Genomic DNA, 14729 nt, shown 5'->3' with positions numbered 1-14729 from the left:
ATCATGTTGACTGATCATGTCAACAATTTCAGATGTCATCCAACAAGCACTTCTCTGCTTAATTCTTGTTTCCCTCATTGGAGCGACTTCATCAAGAGCTGCTATAAAATGCTGTTTTAACAAATCCGAAGCCTTATCAACATCATTAGATTCAAACACATCAGACCAGTCTCTCTCAGACAGGCTTTGATTAAACACCTCAACAGAGTACTGTTTGGTACATCTGTATTTGATAGAACAGTGCTCATTTATTGGTTGAGATCTCATTTTCTTGCGTATGCAATAAAAGCCACATCCAACACACCTGAATGGCTTATCATTTCGGGGGCAGATACCAAAATTAAGTCAAGAAGGGACTGGCTATTTATAGACAACCTTGTGGGCTCTGTAATTAAATGCTGTAAACCAGACACCCTGCAAAGACATAAGAGAGATTCTTTTAAACTACTTTGTGACAATAATACATTTGTATTAAAATCATGCATGACGAATTCTTTCTCTAGGCATACATTACTTTTACAACATACAGATTCAAGGAGTTCATAAAAGTTAGTTTTTTTAGGAGGATGGTAATATACACCAACAATGATGGGCTTGGTTTTGGGAGGAATTAACTCCACCCAAGCTGCCTCCAAGTCATAAACCTGCAGATCGTGGCGCAGATTGAAAGTTATATCATTCCTTATAAAAAAGGCATACTCCTTCACCATGTCTGTTTCAATCGCGTCAGTAGATGGAATAACCTGTAAGCCCAACTTCACAATCTTGAATGGAACAGTCTAGCCAGGTCTCCAATACAGCGATCACAACAACCTTAGACATAGACGCAAGGTGTTCCATTTCACCCAATTTGTGTAACAGACTTGCATTGACGTGAATATAATGCATCCCTTTCCGATTTGAAAAACCGAGTGAATCATGGTGTCTTCCATCCATACTGACGTCATCATCAGTTCTCAATTCATTTGTGTCATCAAAGACATTTACTCCGCACATTTCCCGCACACAACAGCGGTTACAAACCAAACGGGTTATCCGAATGTAGCAAATGGAGGGGTTACGGAATAGCGTTGTTTAAACAACCAATCATCATTTTAATAATGATAAGTTATTCATTAATAATTACAATTATTAATGTTGATATTTTCTCCACCACCCTGTTAAGGGAAATTATTGTTTATCACCATTCCAATTCGGGGAATTGTTGATTTAGCTCAAATGGAAATACATACAATTAATCGTCATTAACTATATATATTTTGTAGGTATTAGCAGAATGAATCTTAACAATAATTGATTAATTCGCCAGCGAATATATATCTAAAATTGAACATCAATTCTGAGAACCTTGAGCGTGAGGTAGCATTGATCGAAAGTTTAAGTGACTTTGAATTTAATCAGAACTCAGAAGGTATCCATGGATAAACAATCACATTTATTTGACTACTCTACTGCGATTACATGAGACATAGACAATGGACAAACAGGAACATTTAACATGAAATAAAGAGAGAGAGAGAGAGAGAGAGAGAGAGAGAGAGAGAGAGTTGCATAAACCACATTCATCTTACTTAACTGACTTAAACGCAACTATTTTCTAAGATATAGAATACTTGTATGTCTGTGCAGTTGAAGGCATTTGAAAGTCTTAGGTTCAGATGGAAGAAGATGGCTTGCAGGTCCAGTTGCAGCATTTTCATGCTGGAAGAACAGACCAGGTTGTCAGTGTGCGAACCGAGTGTCCAGTCCATTTGGAGAGTTGTTCCGAAATGTTTAGATGTGAGTTGTTGGGTTTCTGATTGTTGACAATCCATTCTTAGTCACAAACTCAGGTGAGTTTGGCCTAAACTTACAGAACAAAGAAAAGGCTTCTTGGCCCCATTGTCCTTCTCCCCCAAAGGGGAAGGGGTGGCTGTAAGAGCTCAGTTGTAGAAGAGATGAGTCGAATGAAAAAGAACAACTAACTGAACTTAACTGATAAGATAAAGTTTTTGCCAGTATTTATCCTTTAAGTAGGACACGCCCATTCAAATTTGAATCGACCAATCAGAGCTGAGCAGGGGAGAGTTGTTTGTCCCCTTAACTGTTGATTTTGCATCTTTTATTGCCTGCAAATTCCTTTGCAAAATATAAGTCCAGATCATTGAATAAATAGAATGAATTGTTTTACCATCATACCAGATTTATCAATGAAGAGGAAATTAAAAGGTGATCAGTTTGATACCAAATTTGAATGGTTTTAAACAAGCATTCAGTTGTTTACGAGGTATGAACAACAAACTAAAAATCTCCATTTGTCAGAGGTCATCTAGACTTAGTTACAGAAACACAATTGAACATGAGAATACAAGTTATTTAAAAAAGCGGTTTACAAAAGAGGGAACCAACATACATTACACATGCACACATCTAAAAGAGTTTGTCATATGGTCTCAAAGATATTCTTTGCAGGAGGTATTCTTTAGGGCAATTCACACTTCCTTATCAGCTCACTGTTGAGCTTCAAAAGGTGCCATAAAATGTCCCCCACTGAGACGGTTGGGGTGCGTTCGGGGGTGACTTTAGCCCCTTTGATGTAGAAATCCAGAAACTAGTCCGACATGTGGGGGGTTAACACATAATATCATATTTACTCAGCTCTTCTTTAATCCAAGTTTCAGATATGATCCAGTTTTGGCAATCCAGCCAGATGCTACAGAATTTTTACTGCCCGGTCATACAGTTTTGGAGCAATATTACCACATCTTATATGAACAAAAACGTCACACAGGTCACAAGCAACTGCTTTGGTGTTTGATCTTACCATCTTTCCGCAGTTTGGGCAGCCATTGATGGTAGACTTCTTTTGCCGGTATTCCACTGTTCGAAGTTAATAGGACCCGGACACTGATGGATATCTCCCGAAATTAGTAGGCAGGTTGATAATATTTTGCCGACGGCATCGGGTTGCTGGTTTCCTCTGGGACTTACTTTGAAAGCGGCTTTCGGCTGCCAGGTGATAAAGGCAACACTGCCGTATCCACAAAGTTTGTCAGCATTAACTGACAGAAGACAGTCTTTATCTAAACGCTAAATTTTCAGATGCATAAAAGCATCATATTCAAAGCCCTGTTCTGCATTTTTAAAACGGTAACCAAAACTGCTTAAAAACACAGTATAGACTAATACTGCTATCAGAGTTCCAAACACACCCGGCAAACCTGCCGCCATTACGCCCTTTCTGTTCTTAAGAGAGACGTTGGCATGTCTACCCCAGTTTTCAAGATGGCTACTGCCATACCTGCACCTGTTCTCCAGATGGCCATACCTGCACTTATTCCCCAGAGGGCAGTTGCCATGCCTGCATATGTTCTCAAGAGGGACATCGTCATGGCTGCACCTGTTCTCAGGATGGCACTGAAAGGTATGTCCTTTGAACTCTGTGTTCCCTGTATTTGCCATGGCTCTGTGGTGTGTGTGGTCTGTTTTCTGCTCTTCTGTCCCACAAGAGGTCTCTCAAGTTCATGAACCTGAGTCTCCTGCACTTCCTGTCATGACTAAAGGGTTTGAACCTGAGTCCTCTGCACTTCTTGCTTTGGCTGAAAGGTCTGAACTTGAGTCCCCTGAGCTTCCTGTCTCGAACAAGTTAGCTGAGCCTAAGTTTTCTGAAAATTTTGTTCTGACCATAAGGCCTGTTTTCGAGTTCCCTGAGTTTCCTGTAAAGGCTGAGGTATGGGGTCAGATTTGTTTCGTATTTCTGAATAATTATACTATGATCTACAAATAAAGAGAGTTTCATAAATATTTTTTAAATCCACAAATGCACAATAAGCGAACCATAAATATATGTAAAATGGGATTTGCAAATGAAAAAATATTTATAAATATATATTTTTATTTTATTTATGTGAATGGCTTCCTGCGCATTTGTGGATCGCTTTCTGTGCATTTGTGAATCGCTGCACACATTTGTGGATCGCTTTCTGTGCATTTGTGAATTGCTGCACTCATTTGTGGATCGCGTTCTGTGCATTTGTGGATTTGAAACAATTCTAACGTCAAGACATTCACAAGAATCCACAAATAGGTGGACTCCGCCCACTGTCTACTCCAGCCAATCAGACAACAAGCATACTGTGCTGACCAATCGTGGCACGATCTCCCTTCAACCAATCACAGAGTCTTTTCTAGAAACATTGTGCAAAAGACCCAGACGGAGGAGGACTTTTATTATGACAGCGAGTATCGCTCACTCAAAGCAATGGCTGAAGAGCGCTAGTTTTGTACAAGTGTCTCGCTGTGTGAGGCATGAATCGTGTTGTTGTGGAGACAACAGCACCAGATTGTTACGCTGTGTGTTCATGTGCGTCATTAGATTGAGTACAGTTAGATTTGCATGTTTTTTTTTTGTTAAAATTTCCGTTATTAATAGCATGTTATTAGCTAAACTGTGAATCTACTACGCTGTAACGTTATATAAATCACTTTCTTTTGCTGTTCATCAATGTGTTTATCCTGTAAAAATGTCAGTTATATTACATACGTTGTGTAAACACTGCTAATGGTGTAAAATGTGTCATTTGAGACACGTCTGTTTATGTTATTTTAATACAAAATGAGGGGAGAAGCTGTAGCTAATTTGTCAATGTTATGTATGTTTATTAGCATTAGTGTTACTTTGGGAATCCTGTTGTAATCTGTTGCAGGAAACCACATCTCCACCTGCCTATGATCTGGCTAAGCTCTCAAATATAGCCAGGCACTCATGCATCTCTATTCACATGCCATGCAACCAAGCTCATAAATACAGCTCTGGCCTATCTCTCTTAAAGGAGCATACCCTCATCCTGTGCAGAGTAGAGACCTGCACTCCCGCGGGAGTACCGCGGGACCCGCGGGACCCAATGCAACCAAGTGCGGCGCGGGACAAGATTTGATGGGTAAATGCGGGTGCAGGCGGTAACAACGTCATATGTGTGCGGGTTGCGGGACAATACATTTATTTGCAGGACTCCCGCAAAATGAAATATCTCAAAAAAATTAAATTACTAACAACAAATACGCTGTTATTTATTTATAATTTATTTACTGCACGAAAGCAACAAGAACTAAAATAAAATAGATTTACAGAAACAAGGTCGGGAGGTTAACTATCACGTGGTTAATGCGCGCAACGCAAACTATAGTACACCGACCAGAGGAAAAATGTCTGACTCTGAACCGCATGACACAGCTGGATCGCTTAGTGCTACAGATGTTAGTGCATTATTGAAGAAAGGAACATAAAAAACTACCAAACCAAGTAAAGGAAAATCTGATATTTGGAAATGTTTTTCGGTAGTATGCGACAAAGATGGAAACCGCCTTCCTTTTGCGAGCTGCGACAAATGCAACAAAATACTCACATATAGTGGGCACAAGTCTGGAACCTCAGGTCTGAAGCGACATGTGTGCACAATTTTGAAAGGCCAAACATCCCTGACGTTTATGCCAAGTCAGACGAAAGTGTCGAGTGCGCTAAAAAGTGAAACGATCGATAAATGTGTTAACCTTGTCTGTGCCGACCTAAGGCCTTATGACATCGTCTCTGGTCATGGATTCATTAAACTAGCGCAACACCTCGTTGACACAGCAGCCAAAATTGGAAAATTCGATGTGAAGGACATTTTGCCTCATCCAACGACATTGTCAAGAAATCTGAGTGAAAGGGCACAAGCACAAAGAAGAGTTGTTGTCAGTGACATGACCGATACAATTCTGAAATATGGTTGTGCAGTGACAACTGACATCTGGACCGAAAACTATCGGAAAACATCCTTCCTATCAGCCACAATACACTACACAGATGCAAATTATGACTTGGTGTCAAGGGTGCTCTTTGCAACACCATTCGATGCAGGTGCGTCAAAAACTGGCGAGAACATTCGAGCATTACTATTTCAAAATCTCAGAGTATTTGGAATAGACAGTTCAGAGGCAAAGAAACTTGTCTTCGTCACTGACAGAGGAGCAAACATGGTCGCAGCTCTCCGTGGCTTCACAAGACTAAACTGCAGTGCGCACATACTCAATACCATTCTTTCGCATGCATTCTCGTCTGCTGTGATGCCAACTTTTGAAAGACGTGAAAAAACTAGTCACCTACTTTAAACATTCTGGCCTGCAAGTGAAACTAAGTACGTCTCTAAAGCAGTCGGTTGAAACAAGATGGAATTCTAATTTCGAAATGCTTGATTCCGTGTTTCAACAATATGACGACATTGCAGCAATCCTGTTGGAAAATAAACAGTATGATAAAGTAGGATGCATCAACAAAAATATTCTTAAAACCCTGGTGACTTTTTTAAAGCCGTTTAAAGATGCAACCAACGATTTGGAGTCAGACAATACAGCCTTGAGTGCATCTCTAGTTCTACCCTGGGCCGTAAAACTAAGAAACCACTGCGAGGCAGCCACGACTGACAGCATTCTCACTGAAATTGCATCGACTTGTGTGCGACGCCTGGACGAACTAATGTCGCCGAAATGTTTGGCACAAAATGGAATTCACATGCTCTACAAAATAGCCACTTTCCTCACTCCCAAACTGCGTCACTTAAAGATGATTGATGACAATGAAAGACAGGCGGTTATCAATGCCGTCAAAGCGCTAGTTGAAGAGTTGGGGTTTGATGAAAACACAGAAGAAAACCCACCGCCACCAGCAAAAAAGGCTTCTTTTCAGGACTTCGCGGAATGGGAGGACGCTGATGATACCATGGACAGCGACGTGTCCATTGATTCCGAAATAGCAGGATATGTAAAGGTCAAGTTGGATGGATCAGAAACACACGGGCCCAAGCAGGTCCTCCACTGGTGGAAAAGTCGATGTCAGGAATTTCCGAGACTAAGCAAATTAACACGCCATGTACTTTCCATTCCGGCTTCCAGCGCACCGTCGGAGAGAGCTTTCAGTATTTGCGGACGCATTCTCGAGCAGAGACGCATTAATCTGAAGCCCTCATCGGTGAATGACATGTTATTCCTGCATGGACACTTTAAGTAGGCCAACCTTTTTTTATTTAAGTTAATTTTTATTTATTCTATTTTTATCGAGGAATAAGGCTATTTTCAGTTTAATGTTTAGGTAGCCTATTAAAAAGAAAAGGCTAAAACAAATGTTTTTCTGTTTCTGTTTGAAAGCCTGAGAAACGCGGATTTATATTATTTTTCATTGCAAATGTTTTATTAGCCTATTTTCAACCTTTTTTTTATTTAAGTTAATTTTTATTTCTTCTATTATTTTCGAGAAATAAGGCTATTTTCAGTTTAATGTTTAGGTAGCCTATTAAAGAGAAAAGGCTAAAACATAAATGTTTTTCTGTTTGAAAGCGTGAGAAACGCGGATTTATATTATATATTTTTTAATTGCAAACTTTTTATTAGCCTATTGTCAACCTTTTTTTATTTAAGTTAATTTTTATTTATTCTATTTTTATCGAGGAATAAGGCTATTTTCAGTTTAATGTTTAAGTAGCCTAAAAGAAAAGGCTAAAAGATAAATGTTTTTCTGTTTGAAAGCCTATGAAACGCGGATTTATATTATATATTTTTTCATTGCAAATTTTTTATTAGCCTATTTTCAACCTTTTTTTATTTAAGTTAATTTTTATTTATTTTATTATTTTCGAGAAATAAGGCTTTTTTCAGTTTAATGTTTAGGTAGCCTATTAAAGAGAAAAGGCTAAAACATAAATGTTTTTCTGTTTGAAAGCGTGAGAAACGCGGATTTATATTATATATTTTTTCATTGCAAACTTTTTATAAGCCTATTTTCAACCTTTTTTTATTTAAGTTAATTTTATGTATTCTATTTTTATCGAGGAATAAGGCTATTTTCAGTTTAATGTTTAGGTAGCCTATTAAAGAGAAAAGGCTAAAACATAAATGTTTTTCTGTTTGAAAGCGTGAGAAACGCGGTTTTGTATTATATATTTTTAATGCAAAAATGTTATTAGCCTATTTTTGACTGTTCTGAATGTATTTCTAAAAAGTTCCTTGATCATTTCATCATTGAAATAAAACGAAACATGTTTGTGTATTTTCAGTTTCTTTTTTATTTATATTCAAAATTGATACAGCTGGAATTAGTAGTCAGTACACTTAAATATTAACTTTTATGTAACCTGTGGGATTTTGCGGGCGGGAGCGGGACAAAACATGAATATTGCGGGCGGGAGCGGGAGAATATAACACGCATTTTAGCGGTAACGGGCGGGAGCGGGACTAAATCTTGCGGGACTGGACGGGAGCGGGACTGAAAAATATGTCCCGCGCAGGTCTCTAGTGCAGAGCTTCATTAAAGGACTATTACCAATATTCACCATTACCTTCATCAACGACTGCTCTGCTATCCAAGTTGTGCCTCTCATTCAGAGTTCTGTGCGGTGTGTGCTACCTCTTAAATACTGAATGCTGGCTCTCTCCTATCTAATGTATGTTCTCTTGTGTGCCTAATAAACAGCTCAAGTTGGTTCAACGCTCTTGTTAGATTTTCTTGAATTTGGCTGCTCAGTCTTTCATGGCTCGCCAACGTATTAGAATGTATCTAATACGTAAAATAATAAGCAGGACCAAGTGCATGTGGGGAAAAGAGATTTAATGAAGGTTCTTATGTAGCATTGTTCTTCAGGAGTGATGTTGTCGTGTCAACCTTCTGCATTCTTAACCCAAAGTTCTGTCAGTGAGACAGACATTTATAGGATAACAAAATACCTACAAGCAATAGAAGCCTGTTAGGACCTCCTACAGGAGAGTGGTCAACTGAGCAGTCTACCCTGAGGAATGGTGTTTATTTGTTATTCACACTGATCAGTTTCTATAGGCCATTTGGTTCACACCTTCACTGCAGACATGTTGATTACATCAGGGCACAGTTGCAATGTTACGCATACACATGAAAGAAATATACACAAAATCCTTCAATCCCCCATTTGATCATATTTTGATCACACAAAAATAAAACAAAAGATTTTGTCAATCATGTACACATGCAGTATACAGGTTCTTGCTTGTGAAAAAGGTTTCAATGTAAAAATTGTATCATTTCTTTGTGAAAATGCATGAGTCCTTTTTACAATTTCAATTTAAAGTTGTAATCATGTGGACTTGGCGGATGTGGTTGTGTTTTGATCTTTTTGTACTCTGCGGAGTCCTGCAGGTTATTTGCAAGTTAGAGTAATGTGGAAATGGCGGACATGGATGTGCTCTGTGGATCTTCCCAGGTTTCTGCTTGGTGGTTGGTGCAATATGGTGAAGGTGCCAAACATCAGAGGACTTTGCTTATTCTCTGAAACACTGGAACACTGGAACACCTGCAATCACACACAAAAGAAAAGGGGAACGTATCTTGCCAAAGAAAACAGATTATTCACAAACAACTTCTACCTGCAATTAAAACTGTCCCTATTTAATGTTGGCAGGACACTACAGTGTTTACCAGTGGTGGTATGTGTACCTCTTCATCCTCAGACGACATGCTAGAGCCTAAAAACTCTAGTCCCGCAATATATGGACTCTGATAAACACTACTGCCATCTATCCCTCACCTCTAGGCAGACTAATTAACTCACAATGGCACACATTTAGAACTTGCTCTTCAGGATTCTGTACTGCCAGGCTGAGTCCTTCAGGACTTGGCTGTCATTCATATGAGCTTTAAGCATGTTTTCTGTTCTGAGTATGGGCATGGGCCTGCCTGTGACATTTTTTAAAGGGCTTAATCCAGGTTTCTTATGGGCATAATTGCGGTCTTGCTTATCGTCCCTCTGTTTTGCTGAACCTTTCATCAACAACATTTGTTCTCAGGAGACGTCATCTTCAACTTGCTTAATGTCTAAAGTCAAGTGTCTTTCTTGTTTGAAATTCCTTAATGCCGCTTGTGCACCCCTCTCCCTTCACGGCTTGACTAACAGCATCATCTGCTAGGACATCACCTTTTGCTTCTATTGTTGAGTTTTCTCTGTATGCTTCTGTTTTAAAAACTCCATCTGGTCTTGGATGAAATGCCACTAGCTGGTGCTGTAGAGAGGGGGTCTCTAGTTTCGCTGCCACTCAACAGCGTTTAGTAGAGTCTGTTTTTGTTCTACTGTCAGCTGCTGAAATCTTCTATCCAGGTGGTCCTCATCAACATTTTTGTCTCTTAATTTCAGGCTGCAATCTCGAATCCAGTGTCCTTCCTTGTTGCAATACTTGCATCTTCCATGTTTGGTGTTTGCACTTGTGTGTTTGTGATGTTCCACTCTCTTGTTGCTCTTCACAGGTTTTGTTTGTAAGGTTCTCAGCTGGACATCTTGTGTTCTTTCAATCTTTGTTGACCATTCAACCAGCTGATTAAAAGCAACCCCAATGCTGTCCCAGTCATCATAACAAATTTTCAGAGCTTTAGAGATCTCTGGTTTCAGTGCATTTACAAATGCAGTTTTTAAAGGCATACCAGTGTCCTTGTTAAAATCCTCAGTGTCATTCAAACCAGCATGTTCCAGCCAAGTTTGTTTGAAGCGATCTTCAAACTCTGTGACACTTTCCCCTGTCTTCTGCATGCAAGATGTAATTTTACCCCAATTAATCTCTGGAGGTTTTAATTCAAATAAAAATGTCTTTACAGCTTCCCCTCCAGATTCAATGTTCTCTTGAGACTCACCAACTTTGGTGTTGACTCTTTCAGTTAGCCTGTTTTGGTCACTGTCCCTCAAATTGACATTGAGAATGACTACTCCATCTAATGGATGTAGTGTGTAGATTTTGTGCAGTCTTTGTAGAACTTGCCAAACCTTCCGTGGATGTTTGTATACATCTGGCAGTTCCCTTGACCATTTGTCAATCTGCTCTGGTGTTGCTGGCTGGTATGTTCTATGTGGAACATATGTCTTCACCATTTTTGTCACAGTGCGAGTTTGTCTCTCTCCATTCTCCTCATATTCCTCCTCATTGTCAACTTCAATTTCAGTCCTTCTGTTTTTGACAATAACAGGAGCGAGTCTGACCATAGATCTGCTCTTTGGGACATAGGTGTGAATAGATGATTTAGTCTCTCTATCTAAATCACCGCTTTCACAGTGATCATGTGGTAGCTCTCTCAGCAGAGCCATTCGTTGTTGATTTTCAGTAACTTGTTGTTCAGTTACTTGCTTGTTGCAGCTGCTAGTTTCTTTAGTTGATGCCTGTGTTATAAAACAGTCTTTTGATTCAATTTGTTTTGAAATCAAATTTAGCAAAATCTCATTCTGGTTTAACAGTTTCTCTTTGTCTCTTTTTTCATTTTGCAGTCGTTCAGATAATCCTCGAACCTTAGCCTTCTCAGCTTCAATCTCACATTGTAGTTTGTCCATCTCACACTTTTGCAGGTGATGTTGAATTTGTTTGCGCAAAATCACAGACCATCCATCTTTCCTGGTGTTTCTCCTTAAGCGCTGTGTCTTTCCAAAAGCCCTTTTGATGTCTGGCAAAGCCCATTGTCCACTCTCTGAGTGCTTGATACTGTATTTCCTACAGATGTCATCATGGCTTGTCCTTATCTCCAGTCTTTTGTCCAAATATGCATTCAGATTTTCCATCATCTGATCAATGGTTACATTTGGAGGTTCTGTTCCATGCCTTTCTGTAGTTGGTCTCGGGTAAGATCCACAACCATTGTTTTTCATAATAGACTCAGCCATGGCCAGTACAGGAGAAGTGCCCTCAGAGGTGTGAAAACAAAACAAAAGGTGTTAGATCTGTTAAAGGTGCTTATTCAGACTGACCATTTGGAGTATACAGACAAACACATTCAAACATACATTAAATGTACTCTTAATAACAATAATTAGTTTGTGCTATCTTATTGTTTAGTTCTTAATACTACAATTAAGAAAGCAAGAGAACCATAATAAAATGTGTCTACTGTTTGCACACCAATAAACATTAGCCTTCACAGTTTTAAAATCTCAAATTCTTTCTGAATCCTACTTCAGAATGCTCAATTATTCTTAGTTCTTAGTTTCCTATTTGTCACTCAGAACTTTCCATATATTTCAATGGAAGGCAAATTGACTTTAAGTTCCATAATTTTGGTTCTAGACCATCTTTTTTTAACCTTGTTAGAATCTAACGAAATAGTGGCTACTGATTAGCACCCAGTCAAGAATCCTAAAATCTTGCAGCAATATCAGTCCCAAACTATTTCTGTGACTTCTACAGTTTCTGGATGAATGGACTAAATTGTTCTTTAACAATTCCTACAGACATTTAGAAAAAGGACCAAGCTTCTACTTCTACAATCTCTAGATGAACGGACTAAATTGTTTCTAAACAATTCCTACAGACATTTAGAAAAAGGACCAAGCTTCTACTTCTACAATCTCTAGATGAACGGACTAAATTGTTTCTCAACAATTCCTACAGACATTTAGAGAAAGGACCAAATCTGAAATGATTAACAATGCTACACCATGAACATTGGTCTGCTTAATTTCTTCAGTAGTTCTTTAAGAGAGCTGATAAGTTTCACTCACCAAATGAAGATTTTTAAGACAAAGTCATCAAGGTAGTTGCTTCAACAAACACAGTCCACAAACATAGTCGATTTGTCTTCAATAATCTTCAGAAGCTAGAATCTTCAGTTCTCGTCTTGTTGCAGTGATGAGTGCTCTTCTTATCTGTCTCTCCTGGCTGGCTCCGCCAAATTGTTAGATTTTCTTGAATTTGGCTGCTCAGTCTTTCATGGCTCGCCAACGTATTAGAATGTATCTAATACGTAAAATAATAAGCAGGACCAAGTGCATGTGGGGAAAAGAGATTTAATGAAGGTTCTTATGTAGCATTGTTCTTCAGGAGTGATGTTGTCGTGTCAACCTTCTGCATTCTTAACCCAAAGTTCTGTCAGTGAGACAGACATTTATATGATAACAAAATACCTACAAGCAATAGAAGCCTGTTAGGACCTCCTACAGGAGATTGGTCAACTGAGCAGTCTACCCTGAGGAATGGTGTTTATTTGTTATTCACACTGATCAGTTTCTATAGGCCATTTGGTTCACACCTTCACTGCAGACATGTTGATTACATCAGGGCACAGTTGCAATGTTACGCATACACATGAAAGAAATATACACAAAATCCTTCACTCTCTATTGTGTTCTGACAGACACCCTGGTACACTGCTATATTCATTCGTAACTAGCCCTCTACACTTCAGAGTAGTCTTCGCTACCATTATAGTTATGTAGTGACATTTGCTTACAGATAGTTTGTATCTAACGTGGTACATTTTATTATGACATGTCAAAACAAATGTGTTTTACCTCGTCTCCTACTACAGAACTGATCATTTAATTACACATTATGCATGATGGTATCTTTTAAATGAACAAGAAATTCCTGTGGTGTCTACATCTTAATTTCAAGAAGGTTTAATAATATGTCAAAGCTGTTAGATAGTCTTACAGTGTTGTTTTTATTTTCCCTTTATGCTCTGAACAAGCTTATGCTCTTACTGTCATTAACAGTAAAATTCATAGAAGTAAGCTGGATTTTTACACAAGTATGCAATCAAACAACTGGTATGTTATTTGTTTTTTATTGTGTGTGTTTTTTAGGAGTGGTGCATTCAGCTGATGTAGATGTTTGCCTAAAAGAGATATGACAGACGCTACATATCATTTCATGTGATTTTAATATGTTTTACGACTTGCATCTTTACTTGACCATGTTCTACAGATGATCAACAAAATGCCCTCTGGAAGGTCCTGAGCGGGGAATTCTCTGAAGTAAAGGATGAATTTGTGTTCATATTTCAAGTTCAAGAGGATATTTAATTTTTTTGTCATACTGTGTTAATGAACAAGGCCTGAAGGTCAATGCCATGTTTCTCAATCAGCAATTGCAGTAGACAGGAGTGAATGAATGAAATGTGTAATGAACTCATTTATTTATGAATCAATAATTTGAAGGAATAAATAAATAAGCTAATCCTTTGTGTAAGCTTAGATGCAGACATTTGTTAGAGTGTGCTGAAATAAGTAGTACAGATTTATATAGAACACAATATCTTATCTTAAGTAAATTAAATATTAAATGTAAACAAACAAACACACACACACACACATCTGTAATTTCTAAATGGGGTGTAAATTTAATTTTAAGCCAAGCCAGATTTATTTATATAGTGTTTTTTTTACAAAGTTGCATTGCTTCAAAACAGTTTTACAAGAAAGAAGAAAAACCAGGGAAATTACTAAATTAATAGTAAATATAATGGGTTATATAGTATTATTCCAAACTATAGATTATAATCTAATAAAACAGTATTTTGTTCTTCAACTATTGATAATTTAGTCAAATAATATAAATGATCAGGAACAGACAAAACTATACAAGCCTTTCCAATTTCCACCTCACATTAAAATGGAACCTTAAAAGGATTGATATTACCTGAGAACAGGAGTTTGATATTACATAAGGGATTAGCAAAATTGAAACCAAGACGTCTTTAAAATTGTAGCCGGATTATTTCAAGAAAGGCTATATGCTATATTAACAGAATTTACAAAATGCTAAACTTATAAGTTACTGTCAGCCAGGAAACAAACCAACACGGCAACAGAAGGAACCAAAAAGCCACGTGTGGAGTAAACTACTGCTAAAAACCGGTTTTAATCAATTTAATTTGACAAATATTAACCTTGACATACCTTACCACAAAGTGTATTAAGAGAATCCCTAGTAAAGAATTA

At 38.2% G+C, this 14729-nt stretch overlaps 1 protein-coding gene across 1 annotated transcript; it reads right to left on the bottom strand.

Moving 5' to 3' along the window:
• Window positions 1–8789: 8789 nt before the first annotated feature.
• On the bottom strand, window positions 8790–13019 carry LOC141365618 (uncharacterized). Its single transcript, XM_073870103.1, has one exon. It carries the CDS (start codon window positions 11673–11675, stop codon window positions 10056–10058), a length of 1620 nt encoding a protein of 539 aa, XP_073726204.1. The 5' UTR covers window positions 11676–13019; the 3' UTR covers window positions 8790–10055.
• Between the last annotated feature and the right edge of the window lie 1710 nt (window positions 13020–14729).

The sequence above is a fragment of the Misgurnus anguillicaudatus genome, chromosome 8 (assembly GCF_027580225.2).
Source record: "Misgurnus anguillicaudatus chromosome 8, ASM2758022v2, whole genome shotgun sequence".
In the NCBI taxonomy this organism is placed as follows: Eukaryota; Metazoa; Chordata; class Actinopteri; order Cypriniformes; family Cobitidae; genus Misgurnus; species Misgurnus anguillicaudatus.
Note: the sequence above shows the minus strand (reverse complement) of the source record. Positions and strands in the feature narration are given on the sequence as shown.

Coding starts and splice junctions, on each gene's coding strand:
- LOC141365618 (XM_073870103.1), bottom strand. CDS start 11,675: ATGGCTGAGTCTATTATGAAAAACAATGGTTGTGGATCTTACCCGAGA.